Source organism: Beta vulgaris, chromosome 5 (assembly GCF_026745355.1).
Source record: "Beta vulgaris subsp. vulgaris cultivar EL10 chromosome 5, EL10.2, whole genome shotgun sequence".
Taxonomy (NCBI): domain Eukaryota; kingdom Viridiplantae; phylum Streptophyta; class Magnoliopsida; order Caryophyllales; family Amaranthaceae; genus Beta; species Beta vulgaris.
The window spans coordinates 53,942,266-53,968,343 of NC_079206.1; the positions used below are offsets into that span (position 1 = coordinate 53,942,266).

General features: G+C 35.3%; 3 protein-coding genes across 4 annotated transcripts; 2 read left to right on the top strand and 1 right to left on the bottom strand.

Moving 5' to 3' along the window:
- Positions 1 to 641: 641 nt before the first annotated feature.
- On the top strand, positions 642 to 7,411 carry LOC104907920 (ABC transporter B family member 25). Of its 2 annotated transcripts, XM_048644376.2 has the most exons (18): positions 644 to 1,039; positions 1,991 to 2,100; positions 2,208 to 2,276; positions 2,385 to 2,420; positions 2,513 to 2,587; positions 2,677 to 2,801; positions 2,997 to 3,096; positions 3,263 to 3,434; positions 3,808 to 3,926; positions 4,244 to 4,354; positions 4,427 to 4,574; positions 4,767 to 4,899; positions 5,462 to 5,537; positions 5,620 to 5,685; positions 5,809 to 5,916; positions 6,534 to 6,641; positions 6,725 to 6,922; positions 7,011 to 7,411. In XM_048644376.2, the coding sequence occupies exons 6-18, from the start codon at positions 2,761 to 2,763 to the stop codon at positions 7,212 to 7,214; spliced, it is 1,584 nt and encodes a 527-aa protein (XP_048500333.1). In that variant the 5' UTR covers positions 644 to 1,039; positions 1,991 to 2,100; positions 2,208 to 2,276; positions 2,385 to 2,420; positions 2,513 to 2,587; positions 2,677 to 2,760; the 3' UTR covers positions 7,215 to 7,411. The 2 variants fall into 2 exon arrangements, with proteins under 2 accessions (XP_010695252.1, XP_048500333.1); XM_010696950.4 differs by lacking the exon at positions 1,991 to 2,100 and having other exon boundaries at positions 642 to 1,039.
- A 61-nt stretch (positions 7,412 to 7,472) lies between these two features.
- Positions 7,473 to 10,015, bottom strand: LOC104907921 (hypothetical protein). Its single transcript, XM_010696951.4, has one exon. It carries the CDS (start codon positions 9,723 to 9,725, stop codon positions 8,343 to 8,345), a length of 1,383 nt encoding a protein of 460 aa, XP_010695253.2. The 5' UTR covers positions 9,726 to 10,015; the 3' UTR covers positions 7,473 to 8,342.
- Positions 10,016 to 13,608: 3,593 nt separating this feature from the next.
- On the top strand, positions 13,609 to 20,167 carry LOC104907919 (RHOMBOID-like protein 12, mitochondrial). The gene is made up of 8 exons (XM_010696949.4): positions 13,609 to 14,081; positions 16,177 to 16,300; positions 16,476 to 16,595; positions 17,782 to 17,892; positions 18,202 to 18,246; positions 19,132 to 19,236; positions 19,322 to 19,363; positions 19,776 to 20,167. The coding sequence occupies exons 1-8, from the start codon at positions 13,729 to 13,731 to the stop codon at positions 19,866 to 19,868; spliced, it is 993 nt and encodes a 330-aa protein (XP_010695251.2). The 5' UTR covers positions 13,609 to 13,728; the 3' UTR covers positions 19,869 to 20,167.
- Positions 20,168 to 26,078: the final 5,911 nt, after the last annotated feature.

Below are 26,078 nucleotides of genomic sequence, written 5' to 3' on the forward strand. Positions count from 1 at the left end.
AAGGTATCGAACACGTGAAAAGTAAGAGTTTAACCATCAATACACTATGACTTTGTTGTCTAATGTTTCAAATAAAATATGATGAAGTCTTGTAATAATTGTAATTAACTAAAAAAGACTTAAACAAGTATATATACATTTCTAACACTCTTATTACGTAACTTACAAGAGAATATTGATATCATATTCTCTTACCACAATTCCTTTTTTAAGATATTGTTTTCAAAATCAAACCTTTCAATTTTTCTTACTTATCACGTCGTAAGGTGAATTTTTCAATTTATTAATGGATAAAAAATACGAAAAGTAGCAAAATAAATTATGAAATTTTAAAATAATAACATATTTGTTTATTGTAACTAAACCGAGGCATCATCCGGGTAAAAAAAAACTAGTTTTAATTTGAAAGTAGACTTAGTCATTAAATGGATTAAACTAGTCACCAAAAGATATTAACAATTAACATAGTCACTGTTGGATTAATTGTCTTTTTAATATTAAGCTTATCATTATCTAATTTTAATTTAAAAGTAGGCGATTTCTTACAAGACAAACTCTCCTTCTCATTATTAACATCGGCCTAATATTGTAGTGAGAATAAAGAAAGACGTGATGGATGACGAAAAGCTCGTCTTTACGTGATGAGTCATGAGAGTGTGGATTTCCACAAATTCCACTGGTGGCACTGAGAGTTAACAATGTCTTAGTATTACTTTTTGGAAACCCACTTCTTATCTAGGGACCAAATTTTGGCATTTCTACTGAATAGTCCTTAATTCGCTTATATTATCCCAAATCACAAGGCCAAAATCTGCCACTATAGTTACTTCACATTCAACATTACACTAGCATCTCACCACTTGTTTGTCCGCTATTTTCTCCAAGCAATTTGGTTTCTTTCTTTCTTTTTATTGGGACAACATATTAGATTTTTGGTTGAAAAATAATTTTAGTAGTGACAAAAAGCATGAATTTTGGAGGGCATGGTGGTGGGTATGGTGGTCGAAGTGGGCAAAGAACTCCTCTTTTGGATCGCTACGTGAGTTTTTATTTTCTTTACAAATTTCACACTTTTTCTCATTTTGTTGTTCTAGTTTGATATTTAGTAATTGGGTACCAGATTTTTGTGGGTTTTTATTAGATTTTTTAATGATTTGAGGAGGTTATCAATTTTCTCTTGTAAGTTACTTTGTAGGAATAAACTGGGTTCATTAGTTGATACTATAAAGTTTGGTAAAAGTGGGTTTTGAATATTTGGATAATTGAGGATGAAGTTTACTTCTCTTGTGTGTTTTCTAATTTCTGATATGATTTTAATGGTTGGAAATTTGTGGGTCTTAAAGATTGTAATCATTTTGATTGTTTCTTTTTATGTTCTTGGAAATAATGTGGCTTTAGTTGTTACTGAAATTAGAAATTGTTTCTTTAGAGGTTGTTATTGAAGGAAGGAGGGAATTCTGGGTGGTGGGGTATGACTAATCATCATTGTATGATAAAATGGCAACCATATACTTATATATTTCAGTACAGTTCCATGATCATTTTTCTTTTTGGATAGCTACTGCTTATGTCTGTGTTTCTTACATGTCATTTTACTCTTATGTTGAAATGTACATGGCTTCAATTGTTAGCTTATAGGAGAACTTTGACATGCCATCTCTTACTGCGATTTTGATGGTTTATTCCGCAGAGAGATCAAGCTTTGAGAAATAGTTAACAGTCTTACCATTACACAAATGTATAACTTCCTAGAAGTAATAACTGCACTTATATAATCAATACTGTAATTATTTTGCTCCTTAGATTTTGGATAAATAGTTCTGCTGCCTTGGTTGTTCTGTACACAGTACCAGTACTGATTTTTGCATGTTATGACTGCTGCCTTTGAAGATTATAATATGTGTTCATATTCTGACTTCTGAAACAAAATTGCTCCAATGTGGATCAATGCTTCAGCATCCTGGGTTTGAGCATTCAGTTTTTTCTGCAGGTGCCTGGTAAATCACCAGTTTACGAATTTGATTTGGGAACATGATTAGGGAGATTTTAGTCATTGCCTCATTATTACTCTCAAATCTAGCAGGAAGTCTTTAACTTAGGGTATGAGGTGTTCTTGATTGTTATACAATTTAGGGCCAGAATTGATCTCTATATATTACATGAAAACCTTAATTTAAGTCACTAATTAATCCTTGTATTTGTTAAAGGCTCGCTATAAGAGAAATGAACTTTCTGCTGAAGGTGGCTTAACAGACCTAGAGAATGGAGATACACCAGTAAGGCTACGTGCATATCATCTTGCGCCTAATTTTTTTTTTTCTTTCTTATCTTTGAGTGTGATGTTTAAAGTAAAAGCTTCTGATATCTCCTGTTGAATTGTTTAGGCTGCAAATGTGGGATTCTGTAGGGTTCTAGCTCTTGTAAGTACTTTTTTCTTAAGTCTCTTCATAATGTGCTCTTCAAATGTTTTCATTTCTTTCATTTCATATTCATCATTTATCTCATTTTGCAGGCAAAACCTGATGCACCAAAATTAGTTATAGCTACAATTGCTCTGTTGATTGCAGCCACATCAAACATATTAGTTGTATGTCTATATCTGTTCTTAATGAGTTGAAGGTACTATCAACTATGACCTTTATTCATATTTTAAAGCATTTGATTGTCCTATTGCAGCCCAAGTTTGGTGGAAAAATTATTGATATTGTGTCAGGAGATATCAGTTCGCCGGAGCAGAGATCTCAAGCTCGGAAAGCAGTCATGAGCACCATATTAGAGATCGTCCTAGTTGTTATCGTGGGGTAAGTCCACTGCTCAACTGAAAGGCTTAGCTCTATAGTTTATTAAACTTTATATCTGGATTATCTCCTTGCTTAGTTATAGTTCTATCCCAGAGATCTTCCTGATTGTTATCTAATGATTTTTTATCTCATCTTTCCAAGTGTCTCAGTATATCTGCTGCAGTGTAATTATATATTTCTCCTTTCCTATACCAGATCATTGTGCACAGCATTAAGGGCGTGGCTGTTCAATTCCTCTAGTGAAAGGGTCGTTGCGAGACTGAGAAAGAGTTTGTTCTCCCATCTAATTCACCAGGTGGATAAATTATCCCCTTTGAATTATTTGATGTGATGTAAAAAGTTGGTTGTTCATCTTCTTTCATACGAAGTATTATGCTTCTTTTCTGATCTCAGTTCTGAAGTGGACCAGATGTCCTCATCCCTTTTGCTTTCTCTCTCCCTTTTCTCCCCCGTACTTCCAGGAAATAGCTTTTTATGATGTTACGCGAACAGGAGAGCTTTTGAGTAGACTAGCTGAAGACACCCAAATCATAAAGAATGCTGCTACTACTAATCTTTCTGAAGCTCTGAGAAATTTAGCGACCGCATTTATTGGTCTGGGTTTCATGTTTACAACATCATGGAAGTTAACATGTAAGTATAGTTTAGTTTCCATCCATCTTTGACAAATCTTCCTCATTTGACTAAGTGCACGGATTAAGAAAAGCTTGAACATTGTCCGGAAAAAAGAATTAACAAAAGTTTGAGGGACCACAAGTGTTCTGTAGGAAATATTGATAATTTGATATGACAATGATAATCTGTCTAGTTTATCAAATCTGTGTATATGAAGTGTTGTATTGGAAGTTGATAATGGGTATGTAAACAAGGCTAGAAAATTTATAGCTTTAATTGAATTTTAAGAATATTCTGAACATAGAAAACTGGAACATTTATATGGGTCACAGAGATAGCATCCACTTCTTTAATTATAGTCTGATGAGTTTTGATCCTCATTTATGCTCAGTGTACGCAATGATTTTTGTACCCCCGATTTCTGTTGGTGTTCGTTTATTTGGCCGCTTTGTCCGTGAGCTCTCACACAAGACTCAGGCTGCTGCAGCAGCAGCATCTTCAATTGCTGAGGTATGTAGCAGGCTTTTAGATCGATGTTAATTAGAGCATTTGGTCTTCTTCAATTTAATGAGTAGCCCACAGAAATGTCAAAGGTGTATGCATGGTTATTCAGTCTTTTGCTAGCATTTGAAAGTAGAACCAGAGGTAAGATGTCAGGTGCAGTTTTAGCTTTGTTTCACTTTCACATACTCTCGTTTTGATGCATATAGGTAACATCATCACTCAAAACAAGTCTACAGAAGCACTATTGTTTCTCAAAAGCCTATATATCTCTTTGAGGTCGGAGTTGCTAGGAAATAGGTTCACACAGTGCAATTTTTTTTCAGGAGTCTTTTGGTGCTATCCGCACAGTAAGGTCCTTTGCCCAAGAAGATTACGAAATTGAGCGGTATTCTGAGAAAGTTGATGAGACATTAAGCTTGGGACTTACACAAGCTGTGAGTTTCTCCCGTGATTTATGATCTCTTTGTGTTTTATCAGCTTGTGTCATCTGATTTTGGTTGCCACAGAAAGTTGCAGGAATGTTCTTTGGAGGACTAAATGCAGCATCCACTCTGCCAATTATTGTTGTGGTGATATATGGAGCTATACTGACTATAAATGGTACCGGCATGACTCCCGGTGCTCTAACATCCTTCATTCTTTATAGCCTCACAGGTGATTCACCAGTTGTTTGCTTAAAAATGTTGCTAAAGGCTAGAAAATTAGACAGTTAATGAGCAGCAGAGAAACTAGTTGCTTGGTATTGGAATACTAATTAAGAACATACTTGACAAATGACAACTGTTGGTCTTGTCTTCTGTGTATGAAGTTCTGATAGATGTACCGTTGCAAATTTTTTATATGCAGTTGGGTCATCCATATCTGGACTGTCTGGATTATATACAGTTGCAATGAAAGCTGCTGGAGCCAGTAGACGTGTTTTTCAACTGCTAGACCGAACATCATCCATGCAGAAGTCAGGATCTAAGTGTCCATTAGGGTGAGTTTTCCCAACTTCTTCGCTTCATTATTTTTTGTTCTTCCTGGAATTAGCCTTCTTTTCTCTTTGAGAAAAAAGAATTCTTGTTCACGTGCTTGAGACAGAGGGGGGTTGGGGAACATAATATGCACCAAGGAAACTCCGTTCTTATAAGAAAAGTTCTGCTCATGCCTTTATGTATATGTGACGGTTCTCATGTTTCTTTATAGCTTTTGCAAGTATGCGCAAGCAAATTCTCTCCCCCTTGCCCACCATTAACAAATACACATACACACATGCAGTCACACACAACTTAGGCCCTGTTTTTTTGGACAGAGAGAAACTGAATTGCAGAGAGAAACTGAACTGAACTAAACCGAAAACTGAAAAGAAAATAAGTCCAAAAGAATAGGGCCTTAGTCACACACAAAATTTGCTCAAATTTATGGTGGATTGTTTTCCACTCCCTGAATTGGATATATAGTCTTGGAGAAGTTAATGGTATGTTTGATCTTTTCTGATGACTGAGGCAGTTCTGCATGTGTATTCTTTTGTCTTCTTAATTTATTTTTCTGTTCATTAGTGATCAAGATGCAGAGGTAGAGTTAGATGATGTCTGGTTTGCATATCCTTCACGCCCATCACACATGGTACTAAAGGTGAAGTAACTTAACCTCAGCTTTTGTTACCTGAATCTACTGCCTCAATGCGATTTTTAAGAGATGACCTTCCAAATTTCAGGGAGTAACTTTCAAATTGCTGCCTGGTTCTAAAGTTGCTCTTGTTGGTCCAAGTGGTGGTGGAAAGGTAATTTTTCATTGTTGACGAGCTGCTGATGTGTCAACAACCATACTGAAGGATGGATGTTTTATCATTGAAACCATATATTAATTGTTGTACCCTTTTTCTTTTCTTCATTAATTGATGCAGACAACGATAGCGAATTTGATTGAGAGATTTTATGATCCTACCAAGGGGAAGATCTTGCTGAGTGGAGTTCCGCTAGTTGAAATATCTCACAAGCATTTGCATAGCAAGGTAAAGTTGGTTGGTCTACAGGGACTCACATATATACAGGCTTTTACTCAGTCATTGGTATGAAAATAATGAGAAAGGTTTTCTGAAGGTGATCTATTTCATGGGTAAACCCATTAGCTTCACTTAGCTTAGTGTGTGTGTGTGCACGTGCGTGCATGCGTGCGTACGTGGCGTGGTGCGTGCGTGTGTGTCTGTGTCTGGGCGCTCGCGCGTGTGTGTGTCTGTGTCTGGACGCTCACATGCGTGAGTGAGTGTGTTGTGTGTACGTGTGCACGCGTGCATCTGCGGGTGTGTGTTGGGGGGAGGGGGTTTTGTACAAGAAAAGTTAGAAATAAAGGAAAATAAATTGGAAGGAAGAAAAGTTAGAAAGGAAAATGTTTTCCGTCCTTGGAAGAACCAACTTCCATCATTAAAGGAGAGGTATCTTCAACTTGTCACAAACCAAACATAGGAAAATAGAAAAATCGTTTTCCGTGAGGATAATTTATCTTAACCAAACACTCTCAAATAGATGAGTTAATATTACATTGGTACCTCCTTATTAATGATGTTTTCCATTTCCTCTATTAGCCTAAGGTTTGTGAATCTGCAAATTATGATTAAATTTTGGACTACAGATTAGCATCGTGAGTCAGGAGCCTACACTCTTCAATTGCTCCATAGAAGAGAACATTGCATATGGATTAGATGGCAAAGCCAGCGCTGCTGATATAGAGAATGCTGCTGTAAGATGCAATTTCATTGTATACCCAAGTATATCTCAACATAAATTTCTGATCTTTTTTCCATTTTTTGCTCTACATTACAGAAAATGGCAAATGCACATGAGTTTATTTCTAAGTTCCCTGAAAAGTATGAAACTCATGTTGGAGAACGTGGGATTAGGCTATCAGGCGGTCAGAAACAGCGGATAGCAATTGCTAGAGCTCTGCTGATGAACCCGAAAGTACTACTTTTGGATGAAGCAACAAGCGCCCTTGATGCTGAAAGTGAATATCTAGTACAGGTTGAGTAAACAGTAAACTTTACTCTTATATATGTCATTAATTCAAGTTGCAACTTTATATAAACGTTGAAATGTTGGGGCGGTGCAGGATGCAATGGAGCGCTTGATGAATGGAAGAACTGTCTTAGTAATAGCACACCGGCTTTCAACCGTCAAAAGTGCAAATGTCGTAGCAGTTATATCTGATGGTCAGGTTGTGGAAAGCGGCACTCATGATGAACTTTTGAGCAAGGACGGCATCTACACTGCACTAGTGAGGCGGCAGTTGCAAGGACCCAGAGCTGAAGATTAACGTTGAAGATATTATTTACAATTTACAACCCCAGACTATACACTTTCTATTGTATTTAGGTCCTTTATCTGACATGTAGTTGAACAAGCAAAGGTTATTTTTCTGGCTTCAACATCTTGATGAATGTTGGTCAAGTCCGTTCAGTGAATTACGAGCAATTTTGCCTTCAATCAAATCTTTGATGTGTACGCCATAAACTTCTGACGTGATTTCAATCACATTAGAGCAATCCGTTAAGGTAACAAGAGCTTGATAATGTGCATGAAACAATAAATTTCTCCCTGTAATGGTTATAGTTTAAAACAGAATTGTAAAGCACAAAGAGCAAAGGAAAAAAAAAACTTGTGCAAACATATTCTTTCAAGCGTTGACATTTAACAGAGAGCAACTCTGGAGAGTGGAGACTAGAGGTTGGACAGCAATAATGGTTGCAATGTCTAGCGAATATGAAAAGATTAACATTCCATAGCAAGATCAGGATTCTTCGTAGATTTTCAAGTGATCTTATATGTTATACCATCCTCATTCTGCAATCTGCATTGCTCTGTTTATTAGCACAAAAATGCCTCCCTTTTGATCAACGCCTCCCACGAGACAGATAGGACTTTGCAGACTTTCTGTATTAAACCAAGAATTTAGCGACGGCTTTAACATTCTCATGTCTTCCTCTTCATCATTTTACTCATACATGGCTACTAGTGTTGGGTATGTGAGGCTTCCATGTTTTTCACGTCTTGCTCTTAGGTTCTTCCTTGTTCAAACATAAGAAGAATCTGCTGCAGCATTTCTTATTCCATGCTCGAAGCTTTAACAAAATCACTTTAGCTGGACAGATTACAGGTCAGACGTAGCTGCACCAAAAATTAGAAGCTATTCTAACGTCAGATAGCAACCAATAACTACGAGCTCTTCCATAGATCTTGACATAATATGCAGCACAATGTCATTCACATTCAGTATCGTTCTAGTTGTGTGAGTATATGCTTTCTCTCTGGCTGGACATCTACTTCCCAAGATCTTATGGAAGTATCAAAATCCAATCAACCTTACTCTTAGTAGGATCCCTTAGTGAGCATGTGATTGGAGTAATGATCATCATGAAACAAGTAAAATTTTCAAAATTCCATGTCAAACCAAGAATTCTGTGAATGATTTCAAGTTCTTCAAATCTTCTTTTGTCTCTTCGTACTTTGGAGGCTTAAAGTGCTTCCAAAGTCCAACGGGATGCCGGTTCTTTTGTTCAACATACTCAGAAAATCTGCCATACAACTTTTCACACTCAGGATATGGCTTAACATAGAGATTGTAGAATCTCAGCCTACTTGGTTTTATAATATCCCTCAATCCTACCTCAAAACCAAGCCCGCCTCTTGATCTCAAATATTCAATCACATTGTATCTAGGAACAATTTGTTTTTCGAAATTTACCCCCAAATACTCAGGGACCTCAATTAAGCATTCAACATCAAGTTTCATCCGCTCCAAAAGAAACTCAATTTTGCTCTCAATGTCCTCAATGTCATATGTTATTGACCTCGGCTCTCGTTTCAATATGCTCAAAGCATCTCTTCGGATCAACCCATATCTACATAAGCAATCAACTCTTACTTTAACAGAAAACCCGGCTCTGAACTCCCCCTTACTCAATATCTTCTCTCTGATCGATTCTCGACACTTCAACCTCTGAATCAACTCCAAACACCGTCGTAGCTCCCCAAGCTCTAGATTAAGAATCCTAGGTTCTCTGATGATCTCTTCTCGCACTAACCGCCTTCCAAAACCCATATCCAAGAATTCATTCAGCAGAGGCTTCAACCTACTCTCAACCTGAAACCCTAATACTCCTGGAAAAGAAAGATAAATCTTATCAACAGCTTCCTTTCCAATTCCTACAAATACCCAAAAATCTATCCTCTTTCGAAGCTCGTTCTCATCGATCATAACTACCCCTGGAAAACCCTCTAAAATGCTACTAATTGTGCCATCACTAAACCCTAAACCCTTCAAAATTTGAACACAACTACAATATCTATCTGGGTTAATCCGATATCTTTTAGAAAACTCAAGAATGCTACTAACTACTCTTGGAGAACTAGATAATAGTCCCAATGAAGAAATACCCACTTCCCATTTCTTCAAAAAAACCAAGTCTAGAATACTAGGGCATCCATATACTAATGAAACAAGCAAATTTTGCTGCAATTTAAATGACAACAACAAAATTCCCATAGATTGCTCAATTTCTGATACATTAGAACTCAATAAAAATTTGTTCTTCGTAAGAAATGCGTGAAGTTCAGAAGAGGGGAAACCATACCTCTGCAAAAGATTGGCAAGTGAAATTTGTTTCCTGTATTGGGATTGTTGGAGGGAATTTGAAAGATTAAAACTTTGTGAATTTGGGATGTTTGAAAAGGGTAAAAATTTGGGAAATTTTGGGATTGAAATTTGATGTAAAGACAGAGGATTAAGCTTTCGGAAATGGTTTCTTGTTAGAGCATAGAAAGCCATTAATTTCTGGTGGAATTTCAAATCCAGTATTTGTTTGCTTTTAGTGTTTTCGGTTTTTGCAAAGCCTGTAATGTCAAATTGTCAAGAATGTCAACTTTTCCTTTGTTTTTTTTTTCGTTTTTTCATAACTTATGTGTTAAATTAATCAAAATTATCCTAAATTTAATCAAGTTCACTCTAATTTCAAAAAAAAAAAAAAAAAATCAAGTTCACTCTAAAAAATTTCAAAGTTACAAAAAGTAATCAAACTTGTATAAACATTTGATTTATCAAAGTGATCCTTACACACTTAGGCTATGTTCAATTCACCATATTTTTGCTTATTTCAGATGTAATCAGATCAGATCAGATCAGATCAGAAAAAATAAGTTCAGATCATGCTTATATTTAAAAATCACTATATCTTTCATTACATATAAGTAAAAATTATAATAATTGAATATTAATAAAGTACTCATTGAGACGAATCAAACAAGACCCCACATGACTATATTTTTTCTTATATATTGAGAAAAATTTAAAAGATAAGATCTTGTTATCAGATCAGTTCAGATCAGATCAGAAAAAATAAGTTCAGATCAGAAACTTTCAGGTGAACTAAACATAGCCTTACACTAACTGAAGTTAATTAATTACCTTATTTTATGTTAACCAAAAAGAGTAATCCGTAATTAAGACAAAGTTATTACTCTCAAAAGTTTCAAAATCATCCTAGAAGTAATTAAAGTTAACCCTGTACTTACAATCTACTAACCGAAGCTATCCTCAATTAATCAAAGCGATCGTCATCTCTATTATATAAGGGAAGACATGGAGGATACCATAAATCGTAAACTCCATTATATCCTTAAGTAACAAAACAGATTATTCACTCTCGTTTACCATTATACAATCAATTAACAAAATATTATAACATATTTAATATTTTGGTTTTTGAAAAACTGGAAAAAAATATACATTGAACTTTATAAACAATTTTTCGTACATGTTATTATGCAATTAACCTTCTATTTATTTCACACACATCGCGTGCATATAAGACAATTATTAATTAAAGTTACCCTTATGTTAACCAAAGTTATCCTCAACCTTATACAGTTGTACTGACGCTTTAAGATTTATTAAATTTCAAAAAAGTAACTAGAGATAAAATTACCAGAGTTATTTAAAATTAATCAAAGTTACTAAAAACCACTCCTAAGTGAAAGGTCTATTTATTTTAACCATTCCTAATTAAAAAAAGATTAATATGAACCACCCGTAAGTAAATGGTCTATTCCTATAATCACTCCTAATTAAAAAAAATGGATAAACGACCAAGTGAATGCTCTATTTCTATAACCATCCCTAATTAAAAAAAATTAAGATAAATCACCCATAAGTGAAAGATCTATTCCTATAACCACTTCTAACTAAAAAAATTAAAAAAAAATTGCCTTTAAATATTTAATTATATTCTCAAAGCCACTTTTTTTTTATGGTTAGGATGTACTTAAACTAGTAAATAACCATAAATTAACACTTCATACTTTATTTAGAGTCTAGCATATATATACTTATAATAAGAGCACCAACAGTCATGAACTCTAACCTCCTTATTTCACTCTCGGTACTCTGAAATGAAAACCCCATAAATTGTTAACCCAAAAAATGTGGTTGGTCCCCCCCACCCCCCTCTGTAGTGGTACTATTTTAGATTTGGTGTAAAATTATGTTGATATATTTTCCTCACTTCATAAATTCCCTAATTTTCAATTAAAATCTCTATTTATCAATTCATTACCATAATTCTGATTTGATTAATATTCTTTTAAAATAATGTGTATAATCTAATTATCTAACTATTATTGGTGAGGTCTGAGAAAGTAGGAGATAGAAAATAAGTTAGGGTATGAGAATATAGGAGAGAAAAGGTAAATAGAGAACTTATGAATGTAAGTATGAAATTGTAAGATGGAAAAGTTAGATGAAAAAATCACTGGAAAGTGATGTGGACGAATGGGGTGAGAAGAGAAAAATATACGGGGAACCCATGATTGTTGATGTTCTCACACTCGAGTATTGAGAAAAATATTTAGAATGATTCTAATTTAAGCATTAGAACACCCGCAATGGTGAGATTTGTTCACTTTCCCTCATCTTTTTCTCCTTTCTTTCTTGTTACACATCACATTCCACTAACTTTGCCTCAACATTGATTTTTTTCCCATAATTGTGAGGTTGGTTCACTTATCTCTATTATAAAAGGGAAAGGGGAGCAATAATGTCCTTTTTTGAAATGTCTATTTTGCCCCCTATCCTTTATAAATTACAAAAGGAATGTCAAAATCAAAATCGACACTCAAACAACACTACCGCAAATTAATTTATAACACTCACTCACAAATCACTTAAAAGAAGAAACTTTACAAATCACTCATACAATTGAAAAAATCACGTTATAAAAATCACGTAAATCACTCAAATAATCAGGAAACTTTATTAAAACTTAAAATTAACATATAAACTAAAACTAATAACCTAGAACATGAATACATACAAAAACATTTACAAAAATTTACTTACAAATCACTATTCTCAAGAACCATTCACAATTATGGTGGGCCATGATAAAAAAAAGAGGTGTATTTGTAGTGAAATCATAATTATTTAGAAGTTAGACAAGAAAAAAGTTTATTACTTTTTTTTTATAGTGTTTCCTAACTATAATAAAACTTTTACATATATTTGGACCTATATTTTTCTAATATATAATAGCGATTAATTATCAAGGTAAAAAGGTTTATATAAAATATCATTCAAGAATTAAAGTACAACATATCTCTATTATATAAGGGAAGGGGGGGAGCTGTGGTGTCTCCCGAATGAAGAGACTATATTACCCCTTCCCATTCTAAATTACAAATTTACTTACAAATCAAAGGTGCTTCAAACAAAAATACCAAAAATATAATTATAACAATCACTCACAAACTACAACCTATGAAAAAATTGATTTGAAATTAAAGTGTCCACTTTCTTTACAATTTATGAAGTACTAATACTATACTTAATTCAAAAATCAACTAAAAAATTTTAATATTAGAAATCATAAATAAATTCAATAAAATGTCTATTTTGTTCATAGAATTTAACTTTAAAAAGTAAAAAAGAAAAGAAAAAGAATGGTGAGAGACTTAAGTGACGAAAACTAAACCAATCAAATTTTGCAACTAAAAACAATTATAATTCGTATGTCTAATGTTCAAATTTTGACTCTTATGCCGAAGAAAATCGAGTTTCTGTTTTGAAAAAAATTCAAGCACGCATCGCGTGCAAAAAATTCTAGTTTCTCTATACCGCATCATATACTCTCTTTTGTACCCAATTTATTTTAGTATTCTACACTTTGTCCACATGCGCAAAATGATACTCTTTTACAAGCGGAAATTCAAGGCCCAACTAAAGAAATTGGGCGCGACAATTATCATCCAACCTTCTTTGTCATACATGTTTTAACACCCCATCATAGTGAGGCCTTGAGAGTAGGCTCAAATATGATACTACCTCTATTTTTATTTAGTTGCAACGTTTTGACTTTCACGCTTGCCAATGTACAATTTCAAATCGTTTTATCTCTAATTGTATGTAAGTAAAAATTATAAAAATTTGATATTATAAAAGCTTACATCGAAACGAATCAAACAAGACCTCACATGACTATATTTTGTTTAACATATAAATCAATAAATATGGTCAAATAAGAGAACATGAATAGTGCAATTTGTCAAACGTTGCAACTAAAAGAGAACGGAGGTAGTATTTGCGCTCAAAATAAGTACTAACCATTATGAGTGCTCTTATAGAGTTATAGGTTATGTATGTGGTGGAGTGGTAAAATCGCATCGTATTCGTAGTGACTAGTGCGCATGGCCATAACATAAATCCATAAAAGTTATAAAACTCAGCTCAAAACTCCGACAAGTGCACCAACTATAAAAATCTGATTTTTCACAAGAACAAAATGAGGAAGCTTCTTTCTATCAACCATAAATTCTTCTCTGAAAAACTTTCCAAATCTTTCTCAACTCCACGCCCCACTCCCACCAATTCTCACTCCATCAAACATTTCCATTCTCTCTCCAAAACCACAACTCATCACATTCCTAACCCTTCCTCTCTTCTCTCTCCTCATCATCAATGGCGGTCGTCCGCCATTACTGGGTTCCTCTCAAACTCCGTGCTCTCCAAACACTTTGTTTCTTCTTCCCACTTCAACCGTCCATTCAAAACCTTTCTGGGTTCCAGAATTGGGTTTACAACTACTCGTTTTGCCAACATTAAAGGATCTTGGTCGTCAAATCAACGGCGTCGATGGTAATATATACTCTACTTTATTTTTATTTTTGAGGTTTTAATGTTGTGTATGAAGTGGAATTTGATGTGGGTGTTACTTTTTTTTGGTTAATTTTGATGGGTTGATGTCGCATTTGTTAATGATCACTTAGAATTTTAGGGCTCTGAGTTTGTGGGGGTAAAATGTTGTTTACTATGATTATTGAATTTCTGTAAAATTAGGGTTATGCGTTTATTGGTTAATTTTGCTGTATTTTGTTTAGATCATTAATTAATAGTTCTTTGTTTCAATTTAAGAAATTTAATTTGAAGCTGTAAATGGGTATATGATGATCACAAAGAAATTGTTCACTAATGATGCATTTGACCATACTGCGTTTTCTTTTTCTGAATGAAGTAGGTGTCATGCATATGTGATGATCAAAAGATATGGTCTACCTTAACTTTGGAAATGAAATTAGTTTTCTTTCTTTTTTCTCACTCTCTGAATGTGGTACATTGTATATTTCATCTTATATGAGGCCAAGTCGGACTCAGGAAACTGTGACGGAAGGGCTTTTATTGGATGTGGATAAGTCAGTTGCATTGTGGTTAGCGAACTGAGTATCATCCGATGCGTTCCTGAGGTATTGACTTTAAAAGGAAGGGAGAGTGGACTGTGCAAGAGGGAGATGAAAGAGGGGAACTCAGGGTAGGGGTAAGGGACTTGGGACACATCTTTGATAGCTCTTGGCTTTTTGGTAGGGACTTGGGACACATTTTTGGCAGGGATGCGGCGTTTTGCGTAGTAATGGTATGAGACTATTAGTGTACTTGTAAAATACTTCGTAGTAATCAGTATACAACTATTCTTTAGGACAATTTTTTTTCTTTTTTCCGAGTTTACTGCTGGTTTAGTTTTTCAAAGAATGAAATGGTTGTTGCTGATGTGTAGGATCTTGTGGAATTTTGTGATATCTTAATACATATGACTAGTTTTCTGCTACTCCTTTTGTCAAGATGGGATGAACCTCTTTGCCTTCTTGGTTTTCAGTATCTAGTTTGATTACATTGTCTAGCTCAGCATGGAATCGAGCAACTGTTGTCAAACACTATTTAGGCTCCTTGATTCCTTTACCTTTTTCCTTTCTCAACGAGTATTGTCCGTTGTTTTTGAGATTCGTTTGTTCATTATTGCATTCTTCTTGCTCGTTCAATTTGATTGTAATTAGGAGGAAATTTTTATAAGAATAGAAGATTGCTAAACATCGCCCTAAATTTTCTTAAAATCGCCTCGGGTCCACTTTTAGTTTACTATCTTACCCCTTCTCTTTTTCCACCACCCCCGCAACCCGTCACCACTTGCTTCCACTTTCCCTCTCCCAAAACCAACCTGTAATTCGCACAAACTCTCATTTTCTCATTTTACAAAATCCATTGAACCATTCTACCAAAACCAACCTGTAACCTGCCATTTTTCTCACTTTCTCATTCTTCATTTTCTACCAAAACCAACCTATAACTCCATTGTACCAAATCCATTTCATCGAACTCCATTCTACCAAAACCAACCTGTAACTCTTCTCTCTCTCCTTTCTTTGATCCCATCCAACCCACCCCTAAAAAAACAAACAAAAACCTAACAATTGCAGAACAAAGAAAACAATAGAAGGAGACTCATTTTTTTTTTTTAAAAAAAATGGGGCGATGGGAGGAACGTCCAGCCAGACGTTCGGGTCATGGGTGGAACGTCCTGGCCGGACATTTCTCCCATCACCCCAATTAAAAGAAAAAATTCCAGAGGTGGGTGGTAGAGGAGGTGGCTGTGGGGCTGGAGGTGACGGTGAGGCTGGAGGTGGTGGCAGGAGCCAGGAGGTGGTGGTTTGGGAGGCCGGACATTCCTCCCATCACCCCAATTAAAAGAACAAATTTGAGAGGTGGGTGATGGAGGAGGTGGTGGCAATCCGGGTGGTGGTGGCAGGAGCCAAAAGGTGGTGGTTTGGGAAAAGAAAAGAAAAAAAGGGTGAAGTTGGAAATGTATGATGGCCCCGGGGCAATTTTTAAGAAGTTTTGGGGTGATGTCTTGCATGTTTCCTGACCTTGGCTCTTTTTTGCTTGCACTTGTCTTTGTCTGCAGGAGCTCATGGTCCCGAGGAGGATATTCAGCTGATAATGTAGTTTATGGACTAATCTTTGCCAATGCGGCTGTATTTTTACTGTGGCGAATTTTACCTCGGGAGTTTATGTATAAAAACTTTACAGTGAGTCTTTAACTTTTTAAAGATTGAGAGCAGTTTGTGTATTGAATTTTAATGCTATTACCATTCTTATTATTTAGTAGTTTCTGCTTGTAGTTGCAGCTTAGATATGTTTGCTTACTATTATGTTTATATGGCCCTCTTGAGTGAATTGTAATTATCTGGGTCCTGCATGCAGATTTCAGTGGACAACTTCAAAAGTGGACGCATACACACGCTGCTAACTTCTGCATTCAGCCACATAGACATTGAACATATTGGATCCAATATGATTGGTCTCTACTTCTTTGGCAGTAGTGTAAGACTGACGGCTCTGCAAATTTGTTAACGTCTCTGCTTTATATAGAAAGTTCAGAACTGGATCTCTTGTTGCATATGCTCTCACTATAGGGTAGCTCGTTTCAATCAGCACCTTGGCTTTCTTTTCTTCTTTTTTGTTGTTTATATTGAATTCACTGTTGCTCTCGACATGCTGTACTCAGTAGTGTTTCTAGGTAATTTTTTCTAGATGGAAAAATAGGAAAATGTCATACTAGCACATACTTCTTTCCAACATATAGGAAAATTTATTACTTTGAATTTCATGGGGACTTAATCTCTTAATTACTTCGTTAAGTGATTATTGTATGCCTTTTTAAGTTTCATGATTGTCATATACTCTTGTTATGATCAGATACAAATTCTATATTACCACCTTTGTGGAGATATCTAGACCTTGCTTAGCAAAAGAAGCTCCAGTGGTAGAACCGTAGAAGTTAGCTAGCAAAATCATAGAAAGAATTAGTGTTTTTTAAAGTAGCTGTTTGATTGGTGAGAATAATGATGATAATATATGAAAGAATTGAGATTATAGCTGTTTCCAACATTTCATGTGTCCTAGCTGTTTGTTGTTTAGTGGTGTATCTGTTTCCGACATTTCAAGTGTCCTTGGCTAATTTATATCTTTTTTCTTTCAATTATGTGTCGATGGTTACAGTTATATGTCATGATTTTCTTGTGTTGAGTAATGAGAGCTGTGCAGTATAGTCTAATACTCTAATCAATGTTAGTGGCCAAAGAGGTGTAGACTCTAGACAGCATTACTGTTCCTTAAATTTTAAGTCTCAAAGTTTGTTACTCATGCTCATATGAGAGGCTCACTCCTGGCAGTTTTGTTTGCTACTTCCTTTGTGCCTTCATGATTGACAAAGTATAACATTTAACATCTAGATTGTCCTTATCATCCAATTTGTCGTATAGCAGTCTAGTATAGGCCTGTGGATAGTTTCATACACAGGTCTAACAAAAGCATCCTTTCTGCGTTCTTAGACTTAAGGTAGTGCACTGCCTCATGCCCTACATGGGCGCAATCCTCTTTGGAGGCACTATCTTTGATGCCTTTTGATGAATCGGATCTTACATACCTATTTTTTGTTTGTATGGGTTTATGGATCTATTGGCTTTTTCAAACTTGTTTTTGCCGAGTAACATCATTGTCTTTGCAGATTGGAAATGTATTTGGAGCAGAGTATTTGCTGAAGCTGTATGTTGCTGGGGCTGTCGTTGGCTCCATATTCTATTTGGTTCACCATGCCTATCTAGCTAATACATCTAAGGTATAGGTGATTGAGTTTGAATTACAGCGTGTGGGGAAATGAGGTGCATCATTGATTACTCTTTTCCAAACATTGCATTGTATATTACTTAAGAAGATAGCATGTCTTGTCTTCTGCTTCCTGATCTATTATGTTGGGTTTTTCTAATATATATACTTAATTTCTTGTCTTGGGGGTGAGGTAGCAAGGGGTTTTGACAATATTAATGTGTCAATGCCCTAATCTTTGTGACTTTAAACTTTATTGATTGAAATTTCAGATTCCTATAACCTATATGCATTGCTTCTCTTTAACAAATTGCTTTTACAGAGACCAGGAACCTTCAGCTGGAATCCATATAAAACGCCAGGACTGGTAAGTTATTATTGAAGCACTTCATAATATATTTCAATTTTCATAATTTCTCGACAATGAGCTGGACAACCTACTGTAGATATTCAGGTCCAGCCTTGTGTAGGACAAGATATGTCAATACCAATATATTAGATTTTTGTGATAATTGAAAAAAGTAGTTGGCTATCAGGCTTATTTCAAAGGATGTCTGCTTCCCTGTCTGCCTTTTGGTTGTGAGATTACTATGGGAAGGGTGGGGAGACTCTAGAAACAGATTGTAGGTAAATAAGTAAAATTAATGTTAGAAATGCTGAATTAATCAGTATGCTTTTTATTTTACTGTAGTATTTCCCTGTGCTTGTCAAACCAATTGATTCTAGCCAGGGAAAAAGTTTGGTGGTGTAGGAGATGGTTATGCGAAACTTTTAACTGCAGCAGTCGGGGAAAGACAGGGAATGAGGAAATGAAGGTCTAAGTCTGTATATACCTTAAAAGCATGAAAAACAAGCTTCCGCACTAGATCCAGTGCTAATTATCATTTTTCATGCTCAAGATTTTTTCTCTAGTCATCTCAATTGATTATATGAGGAGAGGAATAAAAGAAGCAGAATCTAAGTATAGCATGAGAAGGGAGAGAAACGGTGGTCTCTGAGATTTGTGTACATGTTCCGATAATTTTTTTGTTCCACCAAATAAGTGATTTCTTCACTGAGATATAAATTCTTGTTCTATCATCGCTTATTATGTATGTTACCCCTTTACATTGATTCTGTATCTCTTTGAAGTTCTCCTGTATCTAGCTTTTGGACCGACTTTTGTTTATTCGAACACTTGTTTGTTACTACTGTTTAGTATGTTTTAACAACACGTCTTGGGAAATAATGTCCTCAATATTTATGCTTTTAGGGTGCAAGTGGAGCAGTCAATGCCATATTGCTTCTTGATATATTCCTCTTTCCGAGAAAGACGCTCATGTTTGACTTTTTCATTCCAGTCCCTGCCATATTACTGGTATGATCTCCCAGTGATCGTATTAAACTGGCTGCTGAACATAAACGTATATATGCAGTTCCTAATGAAATTTTATTGATATCAGGGAATCTTTCTAGTCGGAAAGGATCTCATGCGGATTTTAGAGGTATGCAAACTATAAAATTTAGTATTCTTAGTTACTCCCTCCTTTCAACCATTTTCTATTTTGAGGGGACTCAAATTTCTTTTTCAAATTGGGGAAGTATTACTCATAGTTAGTAGCCCGCACCAAACACTCTCCTATAATATAACATTCGATCGTATCTATAATCCCCCATTTCTACTTTGTGCCTCACTTGAACTCACTCGAACTGTGTGCCAAATCAATTGGGTGAATAGTAATTGAAGATGGAGGGAGTATTTTTGCTAACAACTTCCACCATAAAACTTGAGGAACCAATAATTGAATACAGCTTTGAAAGTTAATGAGCTGTCTTCAGCAGTGGCATGTCTGAGTTGCATGACCAAACTTGTCATGCTCGATATACTGCAAAATAACTGTGTCGCATTGTCTGCAGGGAGACCAACAAATATCTGGATCGGCTCACCTCGGTGGTGCTACAGTTGCAGCTTTAGCATGGCTACAACTAAGGAGAAGACTCCGTTTCTAAGCATTGGGGTTCTTGATTTTAATTAGGGGGTTTGCTCGATGTTTGTAATTGCTGGTGTACTGGTTTCCTACGTTGCTTTTTGGTGTCACTGGGTAGGTTTATAATCGAATTTGTGATAAAAGACCCTCCAACTAAAACTTTCTTACCAAGTTCTTGGTTTTTACTGTGTTTTGGAGTAGGGGTAGACCATATGTGGGGCAATTATCATTTATCAGATAGGTAATTTAACTTAACATTCATCTGCCACATTTGGTATTTAATTTAGCAATGGCGACATGTAGCTGTTGAACTTGCCTCGAGGTAGCCTAGTGTGACTTGTTAGCGTGTACTGTTCACCTCTCCCTTCCCCCAATTTGTGTATTTTTTCTTCCCTAATTCATCTTTTTCTCTGCATTTCCATCGTAAGTCACAGGAGTTGAAAGAGCTTCACCAACAATTCCATTTCTAATAGTAATCATAGTTGAATCTGAAAAACCCTTGTGAATTTTGTTTGGGTTGTAAGTGAAGGTCTCGTAAAATTGTTATCTAGTTCCCAACTTTAGACGTTAGAAAAATGACCTTTGTTCCCTTAGCTTATTTCTTGAGGGCTGGTAAGTGTGTTCAAATTATTTATTAAGGTTCTGCACTATTTTTTGATGGTTCAAACATAGTTGTATAGTTAATACTTGTCAAAAAATAACTTGATTTGACAACCTGACCAGAACCTGTAGGCTGGAATGATTTGTAATTGACTTGCAACTGAAATTTTGGTAAAACAGGTCACATGTAACCCGATTTGATAATAACTGATACCTGATCTTGACCTAAAACTTTATGACCTTAACTTGAACTAACACTTGCCCAAAAAGAACGATAACTGAAATGATTCGACCTGATAACAATTCGAATCCGATTCAACACCCAACTTGATTAGGACTTGAAATTGATTATAACTCGACGCAACTTGTTATTGTCCCGACTTGGTGCGAGCCGTTACCTGGTTTACCAGACCTGTTGTGACCTACTACATGGTTTTACCTGGCTTGTTGCTACATGTTACTAGATTTTATCTGACTTGTTGCTACATGTTACCCGATTTCATTTGACTTGTTGATTTTTGATAACTCGATTTGTCATTGATTTAACCACATAGTAACATAAATTATAAACTAACACTGCTATAAAAAGGCATATAACTAGATGAACTTTTCAAGCATTGATTTTAAATGAAATATTAAATTATGATACAGTGCCACACAAGTTTCCCTACTAGTTTCGTACCCGAAGCGACCGGAAACCAAGTATGTCACAACCCAATTATAACACAACCCGATAACTTTCGACCTTAACTTGACTCGAACCTAACCTAAATCGTTATACTCCTGACCTGATAAGAATCCGACCAACGTATAACCTGAACCTGAAAGTACCCGTTATAAACCAAAATAAACCCGACCGACACCACATGACCATGAAAGATGCATGATATGTCTCGAAATTGACTATATCGAACCCGGCCGAACCTGAAAGAAGAAACAAATCGAGGCAGACTTGAACGAATTACGACCTTTTCCGACCTGTTTGATTTATTGACTTGACCGAACTTGACCTGAAACCTGAGATGACCCAATAACATGAATCCGACTCGAGTAACTGAATTGACAGCTCTACATCTAGCCATACTTAAACCAAGGTTCTCCGCTATTGTGATGGTCCAAATATTGTTGTATAATTAATAATTATGTATTTAGTCGTACTTAAATAATCATATTCATATTTAGTACTAACTAAAGAAGTTTTATCTTTTCTACTTGAAAATTTGTCAAAAACTACTTTATCTCGATCTGTCAAGAACTACTTTATAAAGAAAAAATTGTAAGAAATTACCTTTTAAAGCAAAAATGTTCTACGAAACTACCTTTGGTTGTTGCGACAATTGACAACCTTTTTTCCACATTGTTTTTCTTCTTTTCTATTTGTTTTTCACTTAGTTTTTATCAAAATTTGCCAATAAACAACCACATCTTTATTCCAATTTTTGGAGGGAAATGAATATTTCGAGTGAAATTAGAGGGAAACAGAGCAAAAAAAAATCAAATAATGTCAACAGCATGAATGGTGTCAATGACCAAAATCCGGCCAAATATATCTGACACTGCATGATGGAGAGCTTTTTGGAGTCCAAGGGGACCCCCCAGTACTTAAAAGGGAAAGCACCCTTGCTAAAGCCAAACTTCTCCAAAATGTCTTCCTGGACCAACAAAGGAACACCTCCAAAATAAATGGAGCTCTTAGTTTGGTTAGCCTTTAAACCAGAAGCCTCAGAAAAACAGGAGAAAGCATCCATCAAGTGCTGAACTGACTGAAGGTCACCTCTAGCAAAAAGTCAGAAGTCATCCGCAAAAATAACACAAGGTAATATATTGGGAGACACTTAAGGTAATTGCAGCTGGATAAGTCAGATAGACTCAGTTATAAGTTTGGGTGAGATTCATCTTCTTACACCTAGGATGAAAGTGAAACCCCTGCTTATCCTTGAGCCCCATAAGGCATCTATTCAAATACTCCATACAAAGAACAAACAAATAGGGAGAGATAGGGTCTCCCTGTCTAAGACCTTTCCTACCAGCAAAAGGGATAGTGAGCTCGCCATTTATATTAAAAGAGTAGGAGACAGTAGTAAGAAAAGCCATAATCCAAGTTACAAACTGGTAGGGAAACCCCATCTCTAACATAAGGAACTTGACAAAAGGCCACTCCACAGAGTCATAAGCCTTTTATCAATCTTGATCATACACCTGGGGGGGATCTTCTGTCTTCCATAACCTTTAACCAGTTCATGACTTAGGATGATATTATCAAATATTACTCTACCTTTAACAAAAGCAGATTGACAATCCCCAATGACACTACTCAGAACAGATTGCATTCTGTTAGCCAAGACTTTAGAGAGAATCTTATAGAGGACAACATTTAAAGTAGGGCATTGTTAAAAACCCCCCAAAATTACTTAAAATCGTCCTGATCCACCAAATATTTCCAACTTTACCCTTCCATTTTCTTTTCCATAACCACCAACTTCACCCCCACACACCACCACCGAGACCACGCAAACCACCACCGAGAGCACGCACACCACCAACTAAACCACGCACAACCACCCACGAAACCCAAAAAAAAATTCAGTCGTGTCCACCGCGAAAACGTCCAAGATGTATGTTTCCAACTTAGAATAAGCGTCCAGGGCAAACGTTTCCACCGTAGTTGAAACGTCTTCCTTGGGCATTTCCACCAAGGTGGAAACGTTTTCTGTGGACGTTTCCACCAAGTTGGAAACGTACAGGCCGGACGTTTCCACGGTGGACACGACTGAATTTTTTTTTGGGTTTTGTGGCTTGCTTGTGGTGACTTGTACGAGGGTGGGGGTTGTTGGTGGGGTGGTGGTGGCAAGAGGTGGATGGTGGCGGGGGTGGTGGTTTAGGGAAAAAGAAAAGGTTATAAATGTAATTTTAAGTTATTTTAGGATGACGAATAGAGGTCCAGGGTATTGTTAAAAAAAACATGTTTTTGTAAGGTAATTTTCGTACTTCTCTTGCAAATATGAATACCACCTTTGTATTTTTGAGAAAGGCTAGATATCTTATTATTGTTTAATATTTAAATGTAAAATAGAAAAATTAATGGACCCTACTTGAAAATGACAAAATATATATTATATATGCATATTTCAAAATTTAATTATCTAATGATTATCTAGCCTTCCTTATTATTTTGGGATCATAGGGTTCGATATCCCACCTTTTAGGGTGCGTTCTGTTCAACTTAAAAAATTATGTTTCAGGTCCAATAAGTTCAGATAAGTTCAGATAAGTTGCAATAAGGTCTAATAAGTGCAATAAGTTCCAATAAGGTCTAATAAGGTCCAATAAGTTCCAATAAGGTGCAATAAGTTCCAATCAGGTCTAATAAGGTCCAATAAGTTCCAATCAGTTCTAATAAGGTCCAATAAGGTCCAAATAGTCAATGTTTAATAAACATTTGTATTATTGTCCATTATTTTGTTATTCATAATTTCATATCACTATTAGCGGACTATGTTATTATTAGAATTTTAATTAAAGCACCACAATGATTATATAGTATTATACTTGTATTAGTGTCTATTATTTTATTATTTATTTGGATTATGTCTATTATTTTATTATTTATTTGTATTATGTCTATTATTTTATTATTCATATTACTATTAGCTAATTATGTTATTATTAGAATTTTTTATTAAAGTACCACAATGTATAGTATTAAAACAAGATTATTAGATATATTAGTGATGAAAGTTATGTATAGGCAAATATATAAATATTAATTTTTTTTTGTTAAATTAATTATCATAAGAGATAATTAATAATCATTATTTTTTAAAGGACGAATTATAACAATTATTACTCCATAAAAAATTTTGAGGGGTAGTATTTACGTTAGTGGTAATATTTATGTTATTCATGGTCAATGTTTTTGTCTAATAAGGTCAAATAAGTTTCAATCAGGTCCAATAAGGTCTAATATGTTTCAATCAGGTCCAATAAGGTCGAATAAGTTTCAATCAGGGCCAATAAGGTCTAATAAGTTTCAATAAGGTCAATAAGTTCCAATCAGGTCCAATGAGTTCCAATCAGGTCCAATATAAGTTTCCAATAAGTTCAGTTCAGGTTCAATAAGTTCAGTTCAGTTAAGGTCCAATAAGTTCAGGGCTAATAAGTTGAATAGAACGCACCCTTACTTTTATCCCAAAATACTTATTATCATATTAAAAATACCCAATTTACCCCCATATACCATAAAACCAAAAGAAACATAAAATAACTCCATCATCACATACTCACATCACATATACATTGTGCATGTCAATTGTCCGTTGTTTCCTCATTTCTTGTGCATGACCTCAATCCAAACAACAAGAACAACAACAAAAACAACAGCAACAAGAAGTGGTTTGTGAAAAATATTGAAACAAAATGAGGAAGCTGATTTCTCTCAACTCCTTCTCTAGGTCATTGTATCTTCCACACTCGTTCAAAATCAGGCCTTTTCATTCTCTCTCCAAAACCACCACCACTCAGTCTCATCACTTTGTTAGTTTTCGCTCTCACACTCCATCTAATTTTCTCTCTCCTCTTCATCAATGGCGGTCTTCCACAACTACTCATGCTGCCTCCCTCCCAAAATTTGTGCTTTCCGAACACTTTGTTTCCTGTGCTCACTTCAACATTTTGTGCTCCAAATCTTTTGGCTTTTTTACAACCCACTTCTCCAAAATTAAACGATCACCTCGTTCATCAACTCGGCCTCAACCTCAACCTCAACCTCAACCTCAGCCTCAACCTCAACCTCAGCGACACGTCCGGTAATTTATTAGTGTATCTGTGTATATTGTGCATTCTTTTATACTATCTGCTAAATTTGATGGGTAAGATCATTACATTTTGTTAAGCATAATAATCTATTTACTTTTTTTTTTAATGTGATATTCATTTTTCAATCCTGTTTTATTGGGGTTGCTATAATTATTTTAAACCATCTACATAATTCTGGGGTTCAGTAGCTTTATGCAAGCTGTAAATGGGTGCAGAATGTAGTGTTTCCATTTTTGTGATAGGAGTAGGTCATGAGAGGAAAGAAGGGGTCTAACTAACCTTATATAGCATTAATGGTGCAAAGATCAATACACCAATTACGGTACAATAAAGTTTTACTTCCTCTATTATATTTTATTTTATCATAGATGTTACATTTTGCTTAAATGAAAATGTCATGGTTACATATTATAAATGGATTTTTTTTAAGCACCATAAATATTTTTAAATATTATTGAAAAAAGTTGGTGGTCTCTCACTTTCTCTTTTCAAATACTCATGTTTTTTCCTTAACAAGTGTTTTTTAATTCAAAAAGTAGTATTCTCCTACCTTCTCTCTCTACTTTTTAAAAAAACCTATACTTTCTCTATATAGCATGTATAAAAAAACATTCATTAGTCATTTCATATGCTCGTGAAATCTGAAAAATATAAAGGTTATTTTTATTCCTCGAAACCCCCAATATCAGGGTGGATTATAGTTGGGGCGGGTGGGGGCTTGACCACCCATAACTGTATAAGATAAATCAAGTAAATTGTATCTTATGTCGCAAAACAAACTGTGGCACAGTGGCCTTGAAGCAAGGTGTAATTGGAA

Coding starts and splice junctions, on each gene's coding strand:
- LOC104907921 (XM_010696951.4), bottom strand. CDS start 9,725: ATGGCTTTCTATGCTCTAACAAGAAACCATTTCCGAAAGCTTAATCCT.
- LOC104907920 (XM_010696950.4), top strand. CDS start 968: ATGAATTTTGGAGGGCATGGTGGTGGGTATGGTGGTCGAAGTGGGCAA. Junction 1,040..2,207: donor CTCCTCTTTTGGATCGCTAC/GTGAGTTTTTAT, acceptor TATTTGTTAAAG/GCTCGCTATAAGAGAAATGA. Junction 3,097..3,262: donor TCTCCCATCTAATTCACCAG/GTGGATAAATTA, acceptor CCGTACTTCCAG/GAAATAGCTTTTTATGATGT.
- LOC104907919 (XM_010696949.4), top strand. CDS start 13,729: ATGAGGAAGCTTCTTTCTATCAACCATAAATTCTTCTCTGAAAAACTT. Junction 16,596..17,781: donor TCTACTTCTTTGGCAGTAGT/GTAAGACTGACG, acceptor TTGTCTTTGCAG/ATTGGAAATGTATTTGGAGC. Junction 19,237..19,321: donor CAGTCCCTGCCATATTACTG/GTATGATCTCCC, acceptor TATTGATATCAG/GGAATCTTTCTAGTCGGAAA.